Source organism: Pantherophis guttatus, chromosome 2, assembly GCF_059756535.1.
Source record: "Pantherophis guttatus breed Tessera chromosome 2, ASM5975653v1, whole genome shotgun sequence".
Taxonomy (NCBI): Eukaryota; Metazoa; Chordata; class Lepidosauria; order Squamata; family Colubridae; genus Pantherophis; species Pantherophis guttatus.
The window spans coordinates 53,434,084-53,461,297 of record NC_142064.1 but is presented as its reverse complement, the minus strand read 5'-3'; the positions used below and the strand labels follow the sequence as shown (position 1 = coordinate 53,461,297).

The window sequence follows — 27,214 nt, the reverse complement described above, 5'->3', positions numbered from 1 at the left end:
TTGTCTATTGCTTTTCCCAGCTAGAGCAATCTTAATTGTTGCGGCAAACTACTTTTGATTAAAGTTCCAAGTATGTGCCTTTAGATACAGATGCGAGTATGTGCTACAGATACAGAAAGAGTATGTGCTAAACCACTTCAAATAGATGTGATCTGAGCGCATCTGCATATTTTGTTTTATTTGTCAAGACCAATTTTAATTATTATAACATTGAATGGAATAGCAGAATGAAATGCTTGATGCTACAACAGAAGCCAGAAAGAAATGATATGACATCCAGTAACTTCAGATCAATCCAATGGCAGAAATTAATCTCCAAAACTATTGCATGTTTCAAAAATGTACTGTGATTTTTGCTGCTGGATTACTTAAAATTATTTATGACGACTTGTGTTCCCGAGCTATTAAGCTAACAAATGATGGCAGCTTCTCTATTGGCAGGGTTCACACATTTTGCTAATCCATCATTTAATTAACTTTGATTTAATGAACAAAATATTTACCAGAAGTTACGTAATATGCTAAATAAATCGCATTTCAGTTTAGCAATATATGTGAACTAAATCTATGTCTTTTTGACAGAAATATTAGAAACTCAGATTAAGAAATGAGGAGTAACAAAACAGGACATGGCAAACTATAACATGTAGCATGACCAGAAAAAAAATTAATAATCTCAGAATTTCTTCATTTCTTCTATATGACTCAATATTTTAAATTAGAAATCTGTGAGCAGAACCAGTTATATAATTACCTCTTCTGGATAGTATCTAGTCAATCAAGTTAGTTGGTAGTTCCTAGGATCTATCATAGACTAGCACCAATCTCCAAAATTCTTCAGTTTATATAATTTTTTTCTAAATAACAACTTAATTCAGTTTAGTGTTTTTGCAGGTTGCAGACTCACCAAGCGTATCAAAGTAAAATACAATAAAATACAGCCCTCTTATCCCCTTAATATAACCAGTAATCAATCCCCAGTAATTTGCTTTTTAGCAAATGATGAGTTCTATAGGCTAAGGAACTAATTAACTAAGAAATCTGTTTTACATCACTGATAGGAAGAAGAAACAAAATCAGGCGGTTAGTATCAAACAAGGTTTATTTACTTCCATAAGAAATATATTAATTGCATTTTTAATTAAAGAAGAATAAGGAAGAGACATAAATCAAATAGCATCCCCTATAAGATGCTCTCATAATGAATTGTATAATAAAACCCCATCATCTGCAATATTATGGATACTAGCCAGAGGAAGTCTGGTACAAAGCCTCACAATATAGAATAAAAGAGAAGAAACAGTAATAATCGACTGTCTGAATCTGCAAGAATCAAGACTACTTTCATCTTAGCAATAAAGTGTTTTGGAAATCATCTAATACAGAATTAGCATAACATTTCAGGTTGTTCTAAAAATGAAAGAGCTGCTTCTTTCTCCTTCTTGCTGAAATTGTTTCTTTTTTGCTTCAGAAGGTAAATCATTTCAACAGGGAATTCACAGCTTTGCATATTGTTGGAATATCGTCCCCAGTTTCTGGCTCAGCATGATGTTTCCTTTCACTTTTAGCTTACCAGTGAGGAATGCCTATAAGTAGGAAGAGGAAAGAAAAACAATTAAATGTGCCTGAAAGTGGCACCTTAGAAACAGTTAAAACTGACTAAGACCAAATTTGCAATAACCACAATTATGCACATACTTCAACTGCAACCAAAGAAATAAAACCCAATGACCTAATGACTATTTTCAATATCCATTGTGGTCACCTTCATTAGATAATTTGACAAGATTATGGAGAAGACATAAGAAGTAGGAAAAAAAGCAGCAGAGAGGGAAGAGTTGTTCCTTTTCTTCATTGTGCTTAGAACCCTTTATACACAAATAGTTTTTACTGTACCAATAGATCTAGAAATGAGGAACTTGCCTTCATTTTGAAAATATGAGAATAATTTCATTTGGGCTTTAAATATTATGCTTTACAGCCTTATTACCCGGAAAGCCAAATCACTGTCATGAAACTCCTATAATTGTGAACACAACTCCCCCCCCACCCAAGAGGGAAGAATTTGGGGGGAGGGGGGAAAATGAGATTTGTTGCATACTGTATATGGAACACTTGCAAGTTTAGGTTTACCAGATTATATGAGGTTAACAAGAGATTTCCATATATATTCCTTTTTCCACAAAATAGTCCTTTTTCAGTTAAAAGAACATGAATATATTGCTCCCTCCTTCCATTTCCCCCCAAAATAAAAATCCTGGGAGATAGTTTAGGCCAAAAGAAAATGATTTGCCTAAAATTATGTATTTTCTCCCCTACTTATCTTTTTTTTAAAAAAAATTTATTCCCACTTTTCAAGTTGAAGTCATGCAGGCCACATGACTGTGGACCAGGGGTGAAATGCTACCGGTACGGACCAGATCGCCCGATCCGGTAGCGATGGAGGCAGGTGGTTCAGAGAACCAGTAGCAAAAATCCCTGCGTCCACCCCACATGCCCAGCTGAGCCGCACAATCATCAGAGGCTTTTTTTTTTACTTTTAAAAGCATTTTTTCTACAACCTCTTCGGCCGAAAAAATGCTTTTAAAAGTAAAAAAAAAAAGCCTCTGATGATCGCAAGGCTCAGCTGGGATCATCAGAGGCATTTAAAAGAAAAAAAGCCTCTGCTGATCAGGCAACTCAGCTTGGATCGTCAGAGCCTTTTGAAAGCATTTTTTTACAACCTCTTCGCCGAAGAGGTTGTAGAAAAAAATGGTTTTAAAAGTAAAAAAAAAAAAAATGGCCACGCCCACCCAATCACATTAACCCCCCCCCCTCATCAAACCATGCCCACAGAACCAGTAGTAACAAATTTTAGATTTCACCACTGCCGTGGACATGTGCTGGCTCAACAGCCCTTGAAACGAAGATGAGCACCACCTTCTACAGTCGGCAATGACTAGACAACTAAAATCCGACTAGACTCCTTTACTTTTACCACTTTGCAAAAACAGGTAGTCCTCGACTTACAATCATTCATTTAGTGACCATTCAAAGTTACAACGGCACTGAAAAAAGTGACTTATGGCCGTTTTCGTACTTAGGAACATGGCAGCATCCCAGTGGTCACATGATCAAAATTGAGACAGTTGGCAACTGGCATGTATTTATGCCAGTTGCAGTGTCCCTGGGTCATGGGATCCCTTTTGCGATCTTCTGAAAAACAAAGTCAATGGAGAAGCCAGATTCATTTAACAACTGATTTACTTAGAAACTGCAGTGTTTCGCTTAGCAACTGTGGCAAGAAATGCCGTAAAATGAGGCAAAATTCACTTAACAATTGTCTCACTTTTCAACAGAAATGTTGGGCTCAGTTGTGGTCGTAAATTGAGGATTACCTATACATCCAAAGTTGGATCATATAATTTAAAACAGACTTAACATTATCGCAGTATACAACATGACTAATAAAATGTTGGTCTCATAGCAGCAGCTAAGTACAAATGTATTTTAATTCTGATGTTCTAATTAATAAGTCACAGCTTGCTGCAAACATTTGTATGTATACCTTTTGTGGATTGATCTTGCCTAGTATTAAGTTCACAAAGTCTTCATCTGAGGCAGTGAAAATAGTATCAGCTTTTCCACGGGCAGGTCCTTGGTATATCTCTCCAGAGCCATTCTTTAAGTCTATGGCTGGTGGCAAAAAAGATACCAAAAAGAAACATTAAGAGAAGGAAGAAATGTGGACTTAATTATTTAAAACTACCGCATTTTTCTGTGTATAAGATGCACTCTCCCCCCCCCCCAAAAAGTGGGTGGAAATGTCTGTGTGTCTTATACAGTAAATGTTGCCGAAGCCCCGCCCACTCACCTGCCCCCACCCTTTGGCCTCCGCCTGCTAGGAATTTGCCTCCTTGCAGCAAACAGCCTGGTCAGCTTCAACACAGCCTGATTTAGCATGAGCAGATGATTGGCGGTTGGATCGGCCTCCCAAAATACCATATCTATCAGCTGTTCAGGCTGCGGGGATCGTCATTGCCCATCGCCACTGCTGCCTATCGCCGCCTCCACGTGCCCCATTTTCAGCCCATTCCAGGCGGCAGGGATCAGCCACTATATATGCTGCAAGGAGGCAAATTGCTGGGAGGCAGATTTTTTTTTTCTTGTTTTCCTCCCCAAAAGCTAGGTGCGGAGCATCTTATAGTCTGGAACATCTTATAGTCCAAAAAATACGGTATATATAGTAGCATTGGAGGGAAAAAAGTTAATGAAGAAAATTAGAGGACAAACTGCTTGTTTCCTGGGAAACATATTTTTCTACCCAAAAACTTTAGTTCAAAATGGGTGCTACAGTAAATGACAAAATACTAATAACTAAACAAAATGAGTTTAATTTAAACATTGAATTAGTCTTAACAGGGTTTTTAAAAATTAAACATTAAATAGGAAATAATATAGTTACAGAAACTATGAAAACCACTCTCTTACCACTTAGTTTCAAACTTCTAACCATAGACTTCTTAAATTAATTTAATAAAGCACAGAAGTAATAACATATACCTAATTATGTGCATCCTCTGCAATAATTCTAGTCATTAATCATTCTAATTTCTGTATTAATGTGCTAACAGAATGGTTGGAGTTAAAGCTTTCTATATTGACTTTTCCCCAGGTACTCAAGCCCTTTAGTCTCATTCAGATCATGATATGCTGTTTAAATCTCCAATTTCCCAGAGACTACCTTCAATTCAAATATCTTAATAAAAATATTGTACATAAGCTTTAACAGCTATATATTCAAGAAAGCTTTCAGAAAAAGCACTGGCATGTTCTAAACTGATTAAGACAGATATTGGGAACATTTAAGGCATTTTGTTTCCTAACCAATCTGAGATATGGGCTGAGCTGTGATTGGTATCTTTTATCCAACTGGAATCAATTCAAATTGAATTGAATCTTGTCATCTTTCAATATGAATCACAAATTCCAATTGAATCTTAGATCACTTTCTAATTTGAAATTTAAATAGCATCTTTGCTGATTTATCCATTCACGGGGTATGCACCATATTATGACATGAACATACCGTATTTTCCGGCGTATAAGACGACTTTTTAACACATGAAAATCTTCTTAAAAGTTGGGGGTCATCTTATACGCTGGGTGTCGTTCTCCTGTAACCAGGCAGACCAGCCCGAAAGGCTCTGATGATCCTTAAATGGCTCTGACGAGCCAAGCTCTGACCATCCCAGCTGAGTTGCCTGCTAATCAGGCAACTCAGCTGGGATCGCCAAAGCCATTTAAAAGAAAAAAACTTTTTTCCTTTTACATGGCTCTGGCGATCCAAGCTCTGACGATCCCAGCTGAGTTGCCTGCTAATCAGGCAACTCAGTTTGGATCGCCAGAGCCATGTAAAAGGAAAAAAGTTTTCCCCCTCCAGCTTGCTTACCTTAGCTGCTAGTCGCAACGCTTGCCTTGCTTCACTTGCCTGAATCCATTCCATCAGCAAGCAACTCCCTGCCTGCAATCAAGCAGGCAGGGAGTTGTGGACTTCAACTCCCAGAATTCCTCAGCCAGCAAAGCAAAGCTGGCTGAGGAATTCTGGGAGTTGAAGTCTACAAGTCTTAAAGTTGCCAAGGTTGGAGATCCCTGTTCTATTGGGTAAGTTTTTTTCCCCTTTGGGAGCTTTAAAAAAATAGTTAATTGGGGGGTTTTTTTAGTTGTTCTTTTTTATACCTAGCCATTTAAAGTTTAGGAAGTTTTAAATTTAGCTTTCATATAAAAATAAAAATAAAATAAAATAAAATAATATTTGTGCAGCTTTCTGAGATTTAGTGTGTTTCTGTAGTGTTTCACTCTAACTACACAAACACACAAAATCTCACAAAGCTGTATGTGGAATTTTGTGTGTGTAAAGTGTGAAAGTTGGGTTTTTGGGCTTTTTGTGGCTATGTAAGGTTCCTGCTTGTTGCAGGGGCCATTTTGGGTCTAGCACAGCTGCTTTTACATTGTGGGTGAGCCAGTTGATGTTTTTTAATTTTTATTTGGTGTGCATTGGAAGAGGGGTAGTCTTATACGGCAAGTATAGCCCAAACGCTATATTTTAACAGGAAAAGTCGGGGGTTGTCTTATACGCCCAGTCATCTTATACGCCGTAAAATACGGTACTTTTCTCTTCTGTAACCCTCTAACCAGTGAAAGTGACCAAATGGAAATAATAAAGGAACTGGACAGGCTTTTCAGCCTTAAATGTGACTGTTACTCACTGGGTATGCACTGACTACAGTTTCCAATTAAGTAAGTAAATGACAAATGCCTTAAAGAGAGGACCCATGAAATTCATAAAAAAAAGATTGTGTTTTGGTTTATGATTAATAACTGTAATCAAATAAACAGCTAAACAGATCTTCCAGTTCAATATGCCAATATCAACTACTTCAAGAACAATAGTCATGGAAAGTCATCTGACTTGACCTGCAAGGGGAGAACATAGGACAAAGCCCAACCCACACCATAGGTTCTTTGTACCTTCAAGAAGCAAGTGCTTTTATTTAAATTTATTCTATTTAAAAATGTTAATTCTTCTTCATGGACTTTTTTTGCTGGTACTTTTCTAGATTATCTAGAACGTAGTAGGGAAAGTATTATTTCTAGTTAAGAATGGATTTTAGGAGGACCCCTTTTATTCTCTTACCTCTTATTATATTTGACAACACAGTATCAGCAGTAGAGTCCTTCAAGTTTTTGTACTCTATAATCTCCCAGGATTTGAAATGGACACCCAACATTAGAACCATCATTAAAAAGGCACCACAAAGAATGTTCTTTCTGCATCAACTTCAAACTGCCCTAGGAGCTGTTGTTACAGTTTTACAGAGGAATTGTTTAATGAGCCTGTCATTTGTACTTCTGTAACTGACTGGTTTGGTATAGCAACCAAACAGGACAGGTACAGCCTCCAACGGATAGTTAGGACTGCAGAAATAATAATTGCAGTATGTCTTCCATAGTAGATCTGTATATTGCGCAGACCAGAAGAAAGGCTGAGAGAAATAGCTATAGACCCTTCACATCCTGGACATAAATTGTTTCAACTCCTCCCGTCGGGATGCTACTATACAACTGCGACTACAAACAGGGACAGTTTTTTCCTTTGTGCATCACTGCTAAACATCTAACTTTCACAGTACTGTCTAATGTCTATGCATATTTATCCATGTTGTATGACTGTAATATTACTATTATCCTTCTTATCTTCTTTACTACTCCGTCTTATTGGTATTGGTATTGATATTCTGTTGCTTTGCATGTACATTGAGAGTTTCTGCACCAGAGACAAATTCCTGGGGTGTCTAATCACACTTGGCCAAATAAAATATTCTAATTCTAGGTGTGGTTAGAATGCAGTATTGCAGGCTAACTCTGTCCATAGCTAGGAGTTCAATCTTGACCGGCTCAAGGTTGACTCAGCCTTCCCTTCTGCCGATGTCAGTAAAATGAGGAACCAGACAGTTGGGGGTAATATGCTGACACTTTAAACTGCTTAGAGAGGTCTGTAAAGCACTATAAAATGATATATGTCTAAGTGCTATTGCTATTGATAGTCTATTCTAATTGGTGCTCACAAATGCTGTGAAACTGCAGAGTGGAAAAGAAATACACAAAGGCATTTGCTCAGATAGTGGGCATAAACTACTCAATGTTAAATCTTATATTTGAAAAAGAGAGACATGGCTCTACAAATTATTAAATATTTTTTATCATTCAGCCTCACAGAAATGTGCTGGATTTTCTCCACTGAATTCTTACTGAAAAAGACATAACCATCCAAGATTCTAATCAAATAGCATATTGAAAAAGTGTTTTTTCACAGTTGTGATTGGGAAAAACAGAAAGCAGCATACATTCATACTTTTATAAATATTTAAGGAGAAATTATTATTTAATTCTGATTTTCTAAACTCCTGTATATTACAGACTTTCTTTAGTGAACACGCATGCAATATTGCAGTATTTTTTGCTGTTGTTTTTTCTTTAAAACAATCAGTTTCACGAGTATCCTGAATCTCAGCCAAGTATATCTCCTTTCTTCAAGAAATACCACTATTTCTCAAAGTGTCTGATTTTCAAAGTCCTATTTCCTGTACAAGATGCACTGCCAAAATGATCTACTGCAAGGTACCTAAGTTGTCAGGAATCATGATGTTAGCAATGGAGAATGTTATGACAAAATTGTGTTCTGTCAATTCATTTTCATGTCTTGCAGATTTTCAGAGCTATTTTTTTCTCTCACCCCATATAAGGAGTGCAAAACCAAAGACAGTGTCAATTATTATTCTTGTATGGACCTGGCAGATTTATTATGATGTTGTGGGAATCTTGCCATCATAAGGCAACAATTTGGAAGCTGCTTTATTCTCTTCCTACAAGTTATATTTTCATCTAAGCTAATTTTATTTTTTTAAAAAAATTAATATATAATAGTTTTACATTTACCAATGCACATGAAAAATCTGCTTTGACCTGATTGATTAGTTTGTTTAAAAACCTGCTCCACTTTACCATAACAATTTCATAATACATATACTGAAAGGGCTAAATCATGTTACTCATTGTGAAGAACAGAGCTTGATCAAGGTTAATGAAACAGAAAACAATTATTTTCTGATAGAGACATTTTGTTAGAGGATGTATGGGTAGAAATACTGGAACTTAGCTGAATATAAATTGTCTATGACAAGCACATATTGATAATTTAATGTTTTGGACAAGAGTATAAGCAACAGTTAAAACACTATTGGGTAGTATTAAGTTTCAGGATTTAGTGACTGTGGTCCAGACAGACTTTGTGAAGTTTCACCAGCAATTATGACTACGCAGGCCAGACTCAACAGTTTGGTGCCGATTGGTGAGGACTATCTCTGATTGGTTCTTTGTGCCTGATCTTGATTGGTCATTTTAATGGTGTTTATACCTGATTCGTCCATTGTCCATGCTGGTTGGTTAATTTCACCTGCACCAATTGGAAACTAACTCAGCTACAGATCAGTCAAAAGTCAAATCACCTGGCTATAAAGCCCAGTCAGTTTCTGCTCAGTTGCCTGTGGTCTATGTAGAGACCACCTTGCCTCTGAAAAGGCCAGCCACCCTTGCCTGTGAAAAATCAGAAAAAAACTACTGTCCAGATAAACCTGGAAGTTCAACACTGCCCAACAGATACCAGCCATGAAAGTCTACACCAGTACATACTCAGGAAATCCTAGATTCACATTTCACTTTACCCACAAAAACACTAGGTGACTTGCTCTCTGCTAAACTATAGTCTCTGCTTATCATCAGCAGTATGGGATCATATACTAGCACAGGCCAACTATACATAGTTTCTGTTTAATTGAATTTACAGTGCATATGCACAGTACTGGTTTATTGGTGTTCATGTACACAAAGTTCTGGACACTTCAAAGATGCTGCGTAAATATAAATGCTAAAGAGCCTCACAAAGCTAGTCCATCAGGGGAGGAAAATGGTCCTGATTTAAACAGGGTATGCCTGTTTGGGAGAGGAGGGAGTGGAGACAACGAATTGTCCTGATATATCAAACACATTTCTGTGCAGCCTGCAAATAAAATCTTGTTATTATTAAAATAAGCTGCTAAAAGTTTTACGGTGAAGAATTCCCACTCCCATTGCAAATATTAATTCTAGTTCACATACTCCAGCCGCTAAGGGACACTAATGAAATGAAGAGGTTGGCGTGATACGAGGGAGGAGGCTACAGACAATTGCACAAAGCAATAAAAGCTTTTTTGGCAGTCATGAATTTGGGAAGAATAAAATATTGGCCATGTCAACCGGAACTGCAAATCATTTCCTTAAGGGCTTTCTCTCCCCCATCCCCTTCCTGATATGCAGCCCAAGGACATCAGGCAAAGTTGCCAGAGTTTCAATCACCGCCCACAACAGCTACAAACTGCAGGGTCTCTGGAGGTAGCCAGAGCTGTCAGCAGCCACACGGTCCAGAACAGCAGAAGGCCAGGCGCAACGGTGGCAAGGCAAAGCCAAGGTAGGCTGCAACACATGGTTAACGATACAAACAAACCTATCAGAGCAGGCAGGAAAAGAGAAAGTGCCAGAAGCTAATATATGTAGTTAAAATTCAGTTTTACTAGCTATTAACAACAGAGGAACCAAGAAGAAAGGTTGTGGGGAATGACAAAGATTCTGGGAAGTAAAAACAAGCAAGCAAGCATTAACCAAAGTTAACGAACAAAAATGAGAGGGGGGGTGGAAATTACACTCAGGTTTGTTATCATAAAAATGCCACTCTGAAAGGGTAAATTATAGCTAAAAATTAAGCTTAGCCAACTGCCTTTTCCAATTGCTGCATAAATTCTCTGTGGATATTCAGTATGAAAGAAAGGCAGAATTTAGGACACAATAATGTTTGGGTCAATCTATCTCATGTCTGAATTGAAATATAAACTAGCCAGAACCTATGCAGTTGTTTTTTTTCCCATCTTCCTCAGACAGATGCTGACCTAGAGGTTTGGCATTCGAAGCTTTGCCTTTTAAAATGGAATGGGACTGCTCAAAAGCCAAGGGTGGTTCCAGAAACATTTCTGCTTTGGGCCTAAAGACAAGGGAGCTCAATTCCCTATGCACTTACTATTTTTGCTCACATAGAATATTCTATAGAGACTGTTTTAGGTTTCTTCTTAAAGGTAACTTCTGAATTTAAATCTTGGCCGCATATAAAATATATCATAATAATATTAAATGTTTATGATCTTGTGGCGCCACATTACTAGCTGTCCAGGGCCACATCAATCAATATTATTATACCTTGGTTAAAAGCAGGTTTTAAGCAAGTCAGAATCTACTTAATGTGAGGACTGCCAGTATACAATTTAGCCCTGGAAAACAAATTATGATAACAGCAACACAAAACATGGCATTCATTCAATTATTAGATTGAAATGCTGCCTTTCCTTCATAAGTTCAAGGTTGCATAAACCTTGTCATATGCCCCCCTTTTTTTCCCTGCAACAAATCTATGTGACAAGTTGAGCCAAGAGATAACAACTGGCTCAAACTTATGAATGTCCGTGGCCGACAAAGGCACAATTACAATTACAATTGTCAGTTCTAGGAGAAGTGAACATTATGTCGCTGCTTTTCAAATAGCGGGATTTAGAAACAAGATTCGCTAATTCTATTAGAGGACATAATAAGACACTCCATAAATTAATTAATCTTGCAACTTACTCCACTGCACTGCAGGCTTGTTATCCTTATTGATGTTCCACTGAAATACAGCATTTATTTTCTTCACCAGCTCATTTCCAACTTCTTTGATACGGCGACCAATTTCTTCAAAAATAAGATTGCTCTGCAACTCTGTTGCCTAGCATATAAATTGAATGTTCTCTGAGAGATATTGCAGTTACCAAACCACCCAAGCCCCCCTCACGTCCATATTATTTAAATCAGCCACTTTTATATAACATTATAGCACCCTACCCCACTAATAGAGAATAACTAAACTGAAAGAGAAAAGAGATCAATATGCTGCTATTCACTAAACAGTTCAAGTCATTCACAACCTGGTCATCTTGTGGCATTATCTATAAAGCCTTATATGGCATAGGATACAGCTACTTTGTGGCACTGCCTATCTTCCCTAATATGTGCCTGTCTACTGGGGGGCAACAGGGTTTCTGTACTCTTTCCTTCAATTGAACATCTGGAAGTGTGCCTTCTCTGTCGCAGTTCCTGTCCTATGAAATGAGGTTCCTCCTGAGTTCCAGGTAACTCTCATAGTACTAATACCTTGGAGGGCCTTGAAGACTTGGCTATTTACGCAGGACTTTGGTTAGGAAGGGCATAGTCACTTTTGAGGAGTAAGTGTGTAATTTGTTGCTGTCTAGTTTTTTCATCCATGTTGTTTCCATTTTCTCATCTTTTGCTGTATTGTTTTATAATTTTAATATTTTCTTATGATCAGCTCAACATTGGCAGTTGAGCAATGTATGAAATAGAAAGATGTAAGAGAATAGTAGAAACATACCAGATTTTAAGCTAAATCATTATGGAAGACTATTGGGTAGATAAACTTTTTACCTATCGTACAGTCTAAAGACAGAGTATTTTTGAACGTTGTAGCAACCAAATATATTGGTCGACTTACAGAATGGCATCTATCAATAGAATGCACTCTTCATATTTTTGTCATGACTCTATAAACCTCTAGGATTGAGGAATATGCAGGGTGTAGATATCTGAGTCTATTTCATTAATTGTAATGCTCTGATACACTTTGGGATATAGCCCATTTAAGTAATATGGAAAATTTTTGAAGTCTTTTTTTAAAACCTGAAATATTCAGATTATCCTCCCTTTCAATTTACGTTCACCAAAGAAAATGCCAAGTGAATGCCAATACTATTGGATTAAGAATGCACCGTTCTGATATGTTTGAATATTGTTAATAAGCCTTGATGCTCAGATGTAGAAAGGGTTCAATTCAGAGAACACAAGAGTTGACTACATAACTAGAAAGAAGAATATGAGTGGCTAAATGAAAGTGGCCTCAACAGTTTAAATAAATCTCTTTTTTGTCTAATGCAGAGGCAGAATTCTCACAGAGCAAATAAACAGATATTGACTACATGAAAACAGGCAATACAATTTGGCTTTTTTGTGAAAGAGTAAATGCTATATACAAAAGTTATTGCTATTGCTATTTCTGACAGAAAGCAGACATAAGAAAACATAAATCTGGAGGCCATCATACCAGAGGCTACTCGTGTTTTTCCTACCTTAGGCTCTTTAGCTGAAGGCTGCATAGAAGATGACACTAGATCCACATAAGCTCCTACGATTGCAACATTCCCAGTTTCTTTGACCTGTAGAAGGAAAAAAATGGAAGTGGGTTTTTCATCTCCATGACATCACAATTATAAACAGGGTTAATTGTTATGCTTTAAGTCAATTGAGAAATCCTCTCCATTCCTTTCATTGCACAATTTAGGTCAAGAAACAAAGCAACAGTATGAGGGGAATGAAAAAGTGAAGTAATTAGAAATCATAAAAAGCAAACCTTCCTAAACATAAAACAATTGTTCTTGCAACTATTCATTATGATAATTCAAATATCAGTTAATGAAAGAAAATCTACAACTCCTGACACAATTACAGATAAAACCCGCATGCACAGAAAAGAATTTCTAGTATTAAATGTAAATTTATAAAGAGCAGGCTGCATATTTTAAGCAAACTGCAAATGGAACAACAAGCTTCTAGCATTTAATAAACTGCAGCCATTTAACTTGGAATCTGTTTTTGTTTGTTTCAATAAAATACACTTTACGTTTTTCAAAATCTTTATTTACTTCAACAGCTCCACAGCAATAGCTCTTCTCAGTTTGCTGTGGGCTTTTTACGAAAATACAGGAAGGAAATGTGTTTTAGAAAAATTGAGATGAATGAAAAATAAAAGTTGGAGGGGGTGGGTGATGCCAAGAGACTCCAAGCCAGGGGCAATATCAACAAAGCCTATTTACATGATTTTTTTTTTTAAGGCCAACAAAGTCTGAGTGCGGCTTTTAAGAGAAAAGAGATTCAAGCACATGAAACAGGAGCTTTTAAAAGCTATTCTAATTCTCTCCCCCACCTTACCCCCATTTTTAATGTAAGTTTAAAATACAAGATAAACTTTTCAAAGCAACGGCACTTCAATTGTTATATCAAGTCCTATGAAGAGAAAAAGAGAAGTGAAGGAGATTATCTAGCAATATGGCAGAACACTTAAGGGTTTCCATGGCCAAAATCCTAGTTTCTGGTATCTCTGCTTAAGGTAGGTAAATTGAGGACCCAGTTTGTGGGGGCAATAAACTGACTTTGTATAAATATACAAAAGTATGAAGACTATTGCTTAACACATTGTAAGCCGCCTTCAGTCTCCGGAGAAGGGCGGCATATCAATCAAATTAAAAAAAAAAATAAATAAATTGGGGAAGTGATCAGAAAAACTTTCTTTAAACCTCAGATTGCCCCCACCGGTTAGTGAAGTAAGGTCAAGTATCTTATGATATAAAGTAACTCTAAATTCTCGATTCCTTTTATTTATTTATTTATTTAATTAATTAATTAATTAAAAAAAAACATTCATTGGTGGGAAGACAGCAGCATTGACCAATCAGTCAGTTTGGAGGACATAACAGAACGTCGAGTGGAATTTCCTCCAGGGCTTTACTTAGTGGCAAGTCGGTCAGGAAGCTGGAGAACTAGTTAGAAGACATGCAGAGAAGGCCACCATGAACCAGAGTTCCATCCCACATTGACTTGTGCTGCCCTTGTCTTCATTCCTATGTTTGCCCATGGCCTAACACAAATCATGCCTAAGAATAAATGTCATTATGCCTCCAACCCAATTTTATCAATGGCCATACATGCATCTAGACACAAACAGGAATAGAGAGGATTGTCCAGAATGCCAGAGATAAGAAACTATTCACTTTTGAAACTGAAAAAAATAAATATTGGTGCAAGCAAGCCACCTCAACCTAATACATATACTGGGCAACTTGCACTGTTCTTGGTCATGATGACTGGAATTGTAGCACAGCATACCCAGAAGACACAGTGTATGGTTAAAACAGGTTTCAAAATGGAAAAATGGAAAAGGAGTTATTGTAGGATACACCATGTACAGTAAATGCTGGTAATTAAAAGAGAATGTTCAGGGAATAAGAAATCTTCATTATATTCTAAAAGTGTTTTCTACTTATATTTCTACGTATATTCTAATTATGTTAGTATTAATTATCTAAAAACAAGATATGAATAATATGAATGTATCAAGATAGATAGGCTGAATTTAGATACATGGCTACATGATTTTTCCTTCCACTTTTCATCACAATATTCCTTATGCGGTATCTAAAATTCTCCACATGCAGTTTTAAACAGTTTTAGACACTAAAAGAAGTTTAAGTTTATATGTTTAGGAAGTCTGCATACAAAAAGAAGCATGTTAGTTTCTTCTGTTTATTCCCCAATGAAATCAGTGAGATTTGTACAAAGGCTATACTTTTGAGACTCTGACCTTGGTTTGAATGTGAATTCTATTTCCTTCCTTCCACATTTCTGTTTGCAAAGTTTGCCCTGGGAAAACTGGTTTTGCAAAACGAATCTGTCATAAGAAAAAAAAAATCAAAGAAATCAAATATAGATAAAACATAATTGCGTAACACAAACATTAACATTTGCAACTTCCCCTATTTTTGCTACAAGAAGTCACATGTAAGAAAGAAAGAAAATGCAGACAACTTTGTTGTGAAGATCCTGCATAACTTCATCAAGCCAGTAGTATGGGCATCTAAGGTATTTTAGGTTAGGCGTTATCTGTGCCATGGAGATATGGCTAGGACAATTGGCAGAGACTATCCTACTGCTATGACCTTCTCTTTTTTATATAATAACCAAATATCAGCATGCAGAAGATAAAAACTGAAACCAGTTTTATGGAAACTGTTCATAAGGTACTCTGGAGTATGTAAACTGTATTTTAAGAGTTAATGAAGGGCAAAAAAACCATCAACAGTTCTAAAAACATGATTGATGCATATGTATACATTTGAGGCAGGTTTGAAAATTTAATATTAAGAAAAGTGTATAAAAGTTGTGAAGCTACTATCAAAATTGTCTCACTGTGTAATAATTGTCATGATTGGATATTATACTAAACTAGAATTGTCAAGTCTTGAATTATCAAGAAATCCAGGAGAAGCTTAGAAGTCATTACAGTTTGATTCTTGCTTTATCACCTAGGAGTGGAAAATCTATGGTCCCAGAGTCTGCTGAATGACATCTCAATAATGGATCAGCCAGCGTGGCCCATGATAAAGGGTGCTGGCAATGATAAGTCAGAAACATTTTAGGAGCCCTAGGTTTCCCCATAGCAGGGGTGAAATGCTCCCAGTTCGGACTGGATCGCCTGATCCGGAAGTGATGGCAGTGGGTGGTTCGGAGAAACGATAGCAAAAATCTCTGGGCTCCCCATGCCCAGCTGAGTGGCTCAATAATCAGAGACTGTTTTTTTTTACTTTTAAAAGCATTTTTTCTATATCATCTTTGGCCAAAAAAATGCTTTTAAAAGTAAAAAAAAACAGTCTCTGATGGTCGCGCTCAGCTGGGATCGTCAGAGGCTTTTAAAAGCATTTTTTTCTGCAACCTCTTTGGCCGAAGAGGTTGAAGAAAAAATGCCTTTAAAAGCCTCTGACAATCCCAGCTGAGTTGCCTGATCGTCAGAGGCTTTTAAAAGCATTTTTTTCTGCAACCTCTTTGGCCGAAGAGGTTGTAGAAAAAATGCTTTTAAAAGTTAAAAAAAAAAGTTGGCCACGCCTACCCAGTCACATTACACCCCCCCCAAGCCATGCCCACAGAACCTGTAGTAACAAATTTTAATTTCACCCCTGCCTCATAGGATGTACCAAATTGGAAATTGAGCCTTGTTTGTTTGTTTGTTTTTAAAGTAACTTAAAAACCAAACAATAGTTTACAATTCTGGCTTGTTCAAACAACATAGCATACCATTTTTGTAATTTTAAGAACTGTATTTAAGAAAAGTAATCTTCTATACTTAATGAAAACACGAACACGTACAGACCTTAATTGCCTTGAATTTGGTCACATCGTTATTAGCAAAGTGTTTCAAAACATGCCTTCCAGCAAATCCCAAAGTACAAAGTCCATGCAATATGGGCTTCTGAAATCCTATTAGGAGAACACAATTTTTTCTAAGAGTTTATTTCTTATTTTACATTCCTCGGTTTAAACACAGACTCTACGGATCATGACTATTTATTGTTTTGCAAACCTACTCATATGCACACACGCACACAGAGTTAGAATCTGTCTGCCAGGAAAAATCCTGAAATTTGTACAGATGGCTACATGAAATCATTTCAATATAACACATTGCTGGCTAAAGGACTGTAATCCAGTCACTCTCCAAAGCCTCAACTGGTGCATAACACAGCAGCCAATTTGCTAACCAGGATTCACAGTGTGGAACTGGAGAGAACAAAGGATATATATCATCAGATCAAAGCCTGCCTTATATAGTTTTTCGATCCATGAAGATACCAACAGAAATCCAATAAACAGGCCATAACTATAATAGCACTGCTTGTGGTTTCCAACAGTTGCCTATATTGTAATATATAGCCTTGTAACTAGGGCTTAGAAACAGCTTTATCCTCTATGAATGAATTTGCTCAATCTCCTTTAAAGCCATCTGAGGTTAAAGCTGGCAATATATCTTGCAGTAGTAAATTTCCTTTATTTTTTTGAGAAATAAAAGGTACTGTGCAGAGTTAATTCTGGTTGTATTTAAATGCTGTGATCTATAAATGTCTTGACCTCCAGTGTATGAAAGACAATATTCTCTTTTAGGAAATTTCCTCTTTATTACATTCTACTTCCACGGTGTTCCCATCTAGTAGAGAAGCCGAAAAAGTATCTAAAAAATCTGCTTGGTAACTCCCTGTTCATGGACCATCTTTTCCACGAATGCAGCGTTCCTTTTTTTGTTCTTTTGGTATTAGATAAAATAGTCATTTCTCCACCCTTCAACGTTTCATTGTTTTAATCACTACGAGTTAATTGAAGATAAATTTATTTTCTCAATGTACTCAATATTTCTTTTGATGACTGTCTCTAATCTTGAAGAACAATAAAAATATATCTTTTTCAAACGGTTATTACTGTTATACATTTGAAACATTCTTTCTTTTTCTTTTTCTTTTTATTGCATTTTTACCATTAAACAAATCTTACATCTTATGCATAACTGCGACCATTTACATACCATAACATTCCAATTCAAATGCACTCTATACATTTTTACTATACATTTTAATTTTACTTCTATTTTGTCTATTTCTTTTCCATGTTTCTGTTCTCAATCCAGCTGTACCACTTATCCCATATTGCGTATATTCCAAAACTATTTGTCCTTTCTGTTCAATTGTTAAGAAACATTCTTTCATGCCTCTAAAAACACCACCGTATTTTACATAAGGGAAAAACAAAAGTAAATTACATTTTATACCAGGGAAAGAACACTGTTTGCAACAATTCAAACATTCTTACACTTAATTATATATATATATATATATATATATATATATATATATATATATATATATATATATATTAAAAATGACTTTAAAAAAAAAAGCAATAGTCATTCATTTTCTTAGAGAAGCTACTCAAACTTACCTCCAAGGGCTGCAAACCCAGGCTCAATGTGCAAAGGATTCCAATCGCCACTAAGCCGATACAAGGCAGCCTACATAACAAAAATCGTTTGAAAAACATGATCAACAAATAAATTAAAAGTTTACTTTTCTTTCTTGTGACTGAGAGCAGAATCTGCTCCAAAATGCATTCATTTGCAAAGCAGTCTACAGTTTTCATTTCCATACTGATAGAAAATAAAGCAACTAACATCATAAAACAAAAGTTGTTAAAAACACACAACAACAAATTTCAAGAAACAGAAGCTGAGCAGGAGGTGTCTGCCACAAGCCACATCACTGGTGCTGTAATGTAACCAAACAGGCTCAATTCAGTTGCATTTCTTGGCACGACAATCAAGCCAGAATGAACACAGAATGGAAAGTCTTCTGTGTTTTCATCCTCCAGAACAGATTGATGCAGTGTGTCGAGTGCATGTCTCCTGATTTGGCTCAATGGGCTGGGATGGTACATAGAATGAGAGATGGAGAAGGTTTCTATACAACTTTATTTTGAATCAACTACCCAACCACAACAATTTGTAAACAAACAAACAAACAAACAAACTGAAGCATGTCATTTGAGGTACCAATTACAGTGTCAAAATCTGAGAGGAAGTTAATTCCAGTTCTGTTTTAATACTATTTAATACTATTACTTCTACCTCTCTCTCTCTCCCTCTCCCTCTCTCTCTCTTCACAATGTTCAGCAAAGTAATAGTATCTTATCTAACCTGAACTGGGGTCAGGAAAAAAGAAAAGCAGCCAAGAAAAGTAGAATCAGTTAATAGAGTAATTAGATGATCGTGCCCAAATCCTAGGATTTCAGGCTACACAAAGAAGTTCCAAATCTTGGAACAAGGCAACATCAAGCCACTTCTGCATTATTGCAATGAAACCACATAAACATCATGAGATTGCTAACCGTGAAACCCTGTTTGAAATAATCTTTGCTTTTGGATTCATAATAATCAGGAACCATCTCCTGTCCAAGGAGAATGATTAGTATTCATTGAATTTAGATTTGAAGAAGAGACCAAATGTTATTTGGAGTATGACAAATCTTAAGATTTCCTAAACCTTCAGATATATGAGTAATTTGTTTTTGTTTTTTGCTATAGGGGCTGGCACCTGGAAAATGAGTTTGCTATTGTTGCACACACAAACGTGTGTGTGTGTGTGTGTGTGTGTGTGTGTGTGTGTGGTGTTTATGTGGGTGGAGGTATATAGTTGTACTAAATCCATATTTAAAAAGACACTTCAAAATCAAGAGGGATGCTCTAAATATCACCAACAGCAACATTTTGGATTCTTTTTCTTCTATGAAAACCTTTAGCATTTATGCCAATTTCTTTTCCACCTTCAGACTGCCCCTTTGGGCAGAGAATATTCTTTAGGCACATATTAATATTCTTTTTCCATAAGCTATATGTGCAACAAAACAAAACTTAAATTTATGCATCATGTTTCTTCCTGATAATCCAAATGCTGTTTGTTACTGCATATTTATATCTTTTCAGCTTAAGAATTGCTATTAATTTTGGAAAGCTAAGATTTTGGTTTTGCTGTATAAATTTTTGACAAGATGACTGACACATGAAAGAACTCAATAGGATCAAATCTGCAATGCTGTTAAGCTGTGAGGATCCAGAAGAATCACTTAAGTTCTTGCATGTGATTCTCCACAGTTCATTAAAAAAAATTCATATTACAGTACAGTAAGGTCAACGGCATCAGGATATATATTTACTAAATTCCACATCTGAATAAAAGAATTAATTGTAAATATAGTGACATAGTAACTTGGTCCAAAGAGACATATTCGGGCTATGTCTTTGATCTACGAACTGCACTGCCATTCAATGGAGGAAAATGGCAGTCCACCATATCTGGAGGTTGGCGAAGGCTGATGTACAGCTGTAGTGAACCTGCTCATCTGTTAGTATATGTTACTTTGCCATATAACTGAGACATTTGGGACTGATGGGTAGCAGGCAGCAACCAGATGTTTCTTAAGGTAGAACTAGAGTTTATAAGAATGCAAGCGCACACACACTGATCATTTTGGGGAGAATGCTGAGCTCCTTTTTGGGGGTCACAGTTCATGGCCACTGCTTTGGCCTCCATGTCCCAGTCAGCACTTTCAAGTTGCTCACAGCAACAGATGGATATCTTCACCTAAGTGCCAATTTTTAATATTCGTTGTACCGGGGTGCCGACATTACCTCCCTCTTCCTAACAATTAATACCCGAAAACTCTCTCTTTGTAAGGTGTATTTGGGGGGATTAAACAAAGATGCAGGACTGTTTTAGAAATTCTGGTTTTAAAACCCTAAGTAAAATGCAAATATTCTGTCAAAAGAAAAAAGAAAAGAATGCAGAACTATTCCAGAAGCACACAAGTCACTTTTTATAAATTGCTATGTACAACTTGGGTTCATTCGCTTGTTTATATCCTGCCTTTATTATTTTTGTAAATAACTCAACATACTGGTACCTAATACTCAGGGGTGGGTTGTACTTACCTTTACTACCGGTTCGCAATGGGGCCACGCGCATGCATGCGCAGAAGCTTCCTGATGACATCGGGAGCCTCCTGTCGGTTTTACTACCGGTTCTTGCGAACTGGTCCAAACCGGGACCAACCCACCACTGGTAATACTCCTCCCTTCTGGTAGTTTCCCCACTAAAGCAACTGTCAAAAGTCACCCAGCGGGCTTTCATGCCTAAGGTAGGACTAAAAATCACAGTCTCTGGGTATCTTAACCACTGGACCAAACTGACTTTCAAATTTGCAGCTTGCTTAGTTAATGTTCATACTTCCAAAAATCACTTTGCCATGGCGAATGAGCCTTTCAAATTCTTAGTTAAAAGTAATTTAAAGCACAGATAAAATTGGTGAAAGAGAACTGAAAAACAAAAGAAAGAAAACCCCCAGCAACTTTTGCATGTCTGCAACAATGGTATTTCCTTTCATTTTCAATATCATGTAAAAATGGATCTCTCTCTCTGGACCATGACAAAAATCAAATCATTAGGAGCAATAGACTGAAGTCAGTTGTGGTATGGTTGGATTGTTCTCCAATTAATAACAGAAACAGTCAAATTTTATTTCCTAACAATTTAGACGTTCTGCCAGATCAAAAATGGAAAAACAATATCCAGCCTGTCTGTAGCAATTTTTCAGTATTGCTAGCTGTCAACAATAAAGGTTACATGCAAAACTAACATAAATTGAAGCCAACAATACCATCATGCATTATTTTATGAATGAGAGAAAATGAACCAGTCTCTCTCTTAAGTAAAAATTGCTCTAATCAAATATATTTTCAAATCTGGAATAAAGCAAACATCGTAGTGGAATAGTATAGATAAATAATTAACAAAGCTAAATTGGAAGATTATGTAGATCCACAACTGAATTCTTATCCCATTTCACTTTGTTAAAGAGCCATTCTGCCCTATCTGGTGGAGGATTACAGTTCTCAAAAGAAGAAAACAGTGAACACTTTTTCTTGCAGTGTTTTTTTTTTTACAAAAGCACTGAAAATTCTTCTCTTCCCTTAATTACAAAATATAACACATTATAGCAATGCAAGTGTACACGTGGCATTTTATAGAGCTCTTGATAATAAAAACTGAAAGAAGCTCTGTGGATGGGAGTATCAAGTGCACATTTTTCCCATTTATCTATTCTTGTGTGAACACCTGCGCAGAACTAGGTTCTCATTAACCTCTTGCTATCAATCTAAAACATACCTATGAAAAGCTACATTTACTGTAGCCAAATTCAAGTTAGTCTTGAATAAAATGATTAGGACTGTTATTTGACTTTCTGCTTCAGCACCAAATAGATTCAAAAAATATTTATAGTAAAGAAGAAAATGTGTGAAAACTGATCTTTCTACTACAATCATAAAATAATACATATAAATGTCTTGAAGGTATCAAATATTTAAAGTTTAAAATAAAGCTCTTTAAAGTTTGGTATATATGGAGAGAAAAACTATCAGTAACTTCACACACACACACATATAAAAGGGAATGTTTGCTCTGAAAATTGATATAACAAGGGATGCTATAAAGATAAATTCTGTTGTCAAATATTAAACATTTGTGTAAGGGGGAAAAAAACAATGGTCTGACAAATCCCTTAAGCTACAGTTTTATCCTCTATCATCTAGAAATCAACACACTGACCAAAGGACACTTTAAAAAAATCTCCAAGCTAGAATTAGGTCTGCCCTTCTGCAAGATTAATCCCTTACAAGATTATTTTCTATAATAACAAACAGCAGCACTGTGAATTAAGGCCAGCCCTCTTGTTTAACTCCATAACCCTATCAAAGAGCAGCTGAAATAGCAAGGGAAGAAAAACAGAAATAAAAGAACACCGAAGCATCCAAGGATGTGTAATTTGTGGAGGAAAAATCAATCTATGGCAGAAACAATATACACACATTTGCGGCATGTCATGTTACCAAATTAAAAGCAAATATTAAAACCCACAGGTTTCACTTTGACAATGAATCTCCCTCCCCTTCCTTGAAGTTCAGCAAAACCTTGAGATATGGAAGAATAAGGAAGAAGAGAATTAAACTAAAGATGAGGTAATGAAATGATGTTCAAAGCACATACATCCATGTTCTGAAAGTGCTTTTGTTTCCCTGAATCACAGAATCACAAGTATCCTTTTAAAATATTTAACAGGCACATATTTCTATTCATAAATTTCTGCTGTAAGATATATAGTCTTGGGATGCAGCTGCTGCTGCTATTGAGTTGGCAAAAGATCCGTTTGGTCTGTTAAGTCCTTTGAAATCTCCCTTCCTTTTATGTGACTAGGCTGCTGTCTGGATTCTTGGCTTTGCTGTTTGTTGCTATGCTATTCCACTGCTTGTTTATGCTTACTATAAGAACTGAAAACAAAGAGGCCACCATATGTAGAGCTGCTGAAGTGTCTCACCTCGTCCAATCTTTAATAATATACTTTATGCAGTATTTTAATATCCAGCACAATTCAATGCAATTACAGTAAGAGACGTAATAACAGAGACCAAACTGACCCCAGATTAGGAATAGTATGAATTGTACAGGTCACCAATGAATAAAGCCTAGAGGTAGGAACATTTAACTGGCTGAAAAATGGTACCTACTAATGGAACCTCCTATACAAGTATCTCCTGGTTCTTTTCTAAGCATGGGTTCAGTGGCAGTGCAAAGGTGTTCATGTGTTTCTAAAACAGAGAAATTCTCTGTATGTACCTTTGTCTCAGTAAAGGTGTTGTGGCCACCAGCGGCCAGCAGAGCTGGCAGCAGATTTGGACAGTGAGAAAGTTGGGGAGGAATGTGGGGCAGTCCTGGAGTCTGGGGAAGGCTCAGACGAGGGCCCTGAGTCGGAGGCAGAGAGGGGGCCAAGGCCATCCGATAGTTCTTTGCTGCCTCCGGAGTCCGACATCAGCGAGGCAGAAGAACAGTGTGAGCCTGTTCCCAGTGTGCATGTGCAATTAAGAAAACAGGGTCGACTTGGGAGTAAGGCTTGGAGATGATTCGCCCCTCTCATAAGACATAAAAGAGAAGCGAACAGGACATGAGCTTTTACAGGAAGCAATTAGTTCATCTGGCCGATTCAAGATTTGAAACTTCCGTTTGTGACTCTGTGCCAAGTTTGGCCTTGCTCTGTGTCTAGAAATTAGCTTTTTGACAGCGTTCCATGTGAGATAGGTGGGTGTTAATAACCTTCCTCTGAAAGACTGCAGGCTCAAAATTGCAGGCTGTAAATTACTTTCATTTATGAATTAAAGAAGTTTGCCAGGACTAAGTTTGTGCTGTTTAATTTCTAAGGAAGCCTAAGTCAAGACAAAAGGTCCTTTCACATTGACACAAAGATGTAGTTCTGTATGTCCGTCCTGTTTAATATATAGAGGTGCAGCTATTGATAGATCCTTTCAATCTCTTTCATAATCTTCTCCACCAAGAATCATTTAAAAACTATTGCAATGCTGAGTTTGAATTGCTCTATTGTAGAGTAAAGAAGATGGCATTGAAGAAGAGGCGGGAAAACCATTCCCAAGAGCCCGAGAAGGAAAATTTAGATTGAATCTATCACATGTAGAAAGTGTACTCAAACTTCTCAGCCACCTTCCCTATTTACCCTGTTATTAAAAAAGGAAGAAGGAGAAGCTCAATCAACTTGCAAGATGATTTTACTATACCCATTCTAAATAAAAATAGTTTTTAGCTTTGTGTGAAGTTTATTTCTTGATATTGTCTGCCTTGTAGCATTGACATCTATGTTGTATTATTATACAAATCTGTATTCAATCTTAAGAAGAGCATCCAATATGACAGGATATTTGGACCATCCTGATGGGGGAGGTGCTCCACCTTTAGACCTGAGGGGGGGTTGAACTGCCCTCTTTAGGGCTGGTGCATAATTTGAGGAATCTTGTCAGATTTATAGTTCCAGCTCAAGGAGGAGGTGAGTGGGGGCAGCTGGCTGAAACCAATTTAGGAGATAGTGTTTGTTTTCTCTGGACATTGTTTTTGTACTGTGTGGAATTGTTTTATTTAAATGCTATATATTGTATCCTGCCCAGAGTCATATTGGAGTTGAACAGTTCCTACATTTAATAAATAAATAAACTTCTAACAAAGACTTAAAAAACTCTATTCTTAAATAGCAGTATGACAAAAGATGGAAGCTGAACAGTGAAAGTGTTACACAACAAATTTAAGGGCAAAACTGTTGAAAATTCAGTATTTAATGGAATCTTGGATGTGCTTTATAACAAAGTCCTTGGTGCTTTCTTCTCCTAGGCTGAAGTTGTTACCTAGTTGGCTAATGAAATGTCTAGAGGAAAACAACCAAACTCAGAAAACACCAAGCACCCCAAAGCTCAATTCTGAGCTATACATATTCTTTTCTAGTGGTTTATAGTACATATTGAGAAAACACTGCAATCCTAATAAAAATGCCTTTTTAGGTACTAGCTTCAACCAGCTTTAGGAATGTTGTGTATATTCCAATATATTTGTATAACTACAACAGCTGAAATATAATTAATTCTTAAACATGGATAGAGATATTTTATCAATCAACACTTACTAGGTCAATTTACAATATTTGCACAATAAATGGTGAAAGAATCAAACAGAAAGGAATTAATATATATATATATAAAAACTGAGAATATATCATTGTTATATCCGTCATTAATACCGATATATTTTGTATTCTGAGGAAAAAAATGGAATTAAAATTCCATTAGATTAACCTTGGAGGAATACAGAACATTACATTACCAATAACACAACTGTTGTCTCAAATGGCTGCCTGTGGTCCTTGCTGTTATTCTTTGCCACCATTTATTTTCTCCTAACTGACTTCCAGTGATAGGAGTTTCTGAAAATTGATTTCTTATTAACCCTTTTCCAAAAGTGATCACGTACAGATAAAGAGATAACTCCCAATAGCAAAATGAATCCCTTGACAAAATATTTATCTTTTTGTTGATTTAAAACGTCATTCTGATCAGTGGCAGTATTGAGAAGCAGCTTTTAAATTCTGTAGTCAGAGCATCCCCTTGTGGGACTGAAATGGGTATGTTCATCGGTTCACAAATTGTTAACAATTAAATGCTTTTAGATTTAGTTTAATCTTCTGTCAACACTTTTGCTTGATGCAAAGATTAAACAGAAGAAAACACACTTGAAAGAAGTTCACTTTACAAAGAAACAATGGGAAGAGTAGGAAAAAAAAGGCAGCATCTTCGTGGCTGAAAAAAAAATCTCTTTTAAAATGAGAGAGAGAGGGGGGGAGAGGGAGAGGGAGAGAGAGAGAGCGAGAGGGAGGGAGGGAGAGATATAAAGAAAAGGACCTCAGGCTTCTGATGTGACAGCAATCCCTGCTACCTCCATCACTCTCTCTTCATGCTTTTCATGCTTATGCCAGTTGTGACAGATGATGGGGATTTTCAGTATAGAGTGAATGCAAGAAAGGTTTTGACAATGACACAAACATCTGCCTAAGAACATTTCCTTCATCCTCTGACTCCTTCTGTGTCTCTGGGTATGACTGAGGCAAAGAGAGAAAGACTAATTCCTGCCAATAGTTATTCAGCCATATATTAGAAAAGTGCACTGTGAATAGTTAAAGTCTCTGCTGTTAATATCAATGCCATGGATAAAATATGGTGCAGATGAAATCCTAGATTTTCCTAATTCAGAGAGTTGTTGACATGAACTGGTATCTTTTCTCATTCCTGGGGGAAACCCTGGATTCAAATTTGCTTTCCTTCATGGAAGATCGCTCTGTGACTTTGGGCCTGGCCTACCCTAGAGGGTTGTTTCTGAGGCACTTATTAAACAAAGGAGATTGTTAGAACTGTATCTGACATCCAGCTTCTGGGGAAAGGTGGTGTACTAATCTAAAAAAATAAATAAACAATACAACCATATTGTCCTTGAAAATGAGCAAGTCCTTAAATAACACACTGCAGTACATCAACAAAAATGTCTGGATATACAGGTAGTTCTCAACTAACAACAGTTAATTTAGTGACTGTTCAAAATTATAATGGCACTGAAAAATGTGACTAATGACTATTTTTCACAGTTACGAAGTTTTGCAGCATCCCCATGAACATGTGATCAAGGTTCAGCTGCTTGGCAAGTGGTTCATGTTTATGACCGTTGCTATGTTCCAAGGTCATGTGATCCCCTTTTGTGACCTTCTGACAAGCAAAGCCAATGGGGAAGCCAGATTCACTTAACAACCAGATTACTAATTTATCAACTGCAGTGATTCACTTAACAACTGTGGCAAGAAAGGTCGTAAAATGGGGCAAAACTCACTTAACTAATGTCTGATTTAACAACAGAAATTTTGGGCTCAATCATGGTCATAAGTTGAGGACTACTGTACTTCA

At 36.7% G+C, this 27,214-nt stretch overlaps 1 protein-coding gene across 1 annotated transcript in view; it reads right to left on the bottom strand.

Moving 5' to 3' along the window:
- Window positions 1–1,084: 1,084 nt before the first annotated feature.
- HSD17B4 (hydroxysteroid 17-beta dehydrogenase 4) overlaps window positions 1,085–27,214 on the bottom strand; it is a 60,626-nt gene continuing 34,496 nt past the window's right edge. The window contains exons 18-24 of the mRNA XM_034432826.3: window positions 18,268–18,337; window positions 16,652–16,758; window positions 15,089–15,175; window positions 12,801–12,887; window positions 11,248–11,386; window positions 3,548–3,675; window positions 1,085–1,586 (exon numbers count right to left, since the gene is read on the bottom strand). Of these exons, the coding sequence (XP_034288717.1) occupies window positions 1,497–1,586; window positions 3,548–3,675; window positions 11,248–11,386; window positions 12,801–12,887; window positions 15,089–15,175; window positions 16,652–16,758; window positions 18,268–18,337 (708 nt within the window). The 3' untranslated portion in view covers window positions 1,085–1,496. The remainder of the gene's footprint in view (window positions 1,587–3,547; window positions 3,676–11,247; window positions 11,387–12,800; window positions 12,888–15,088; window positions 15,176–16,651; window positions 16,759–18,267; window positions 18,338–27,214) is intronic.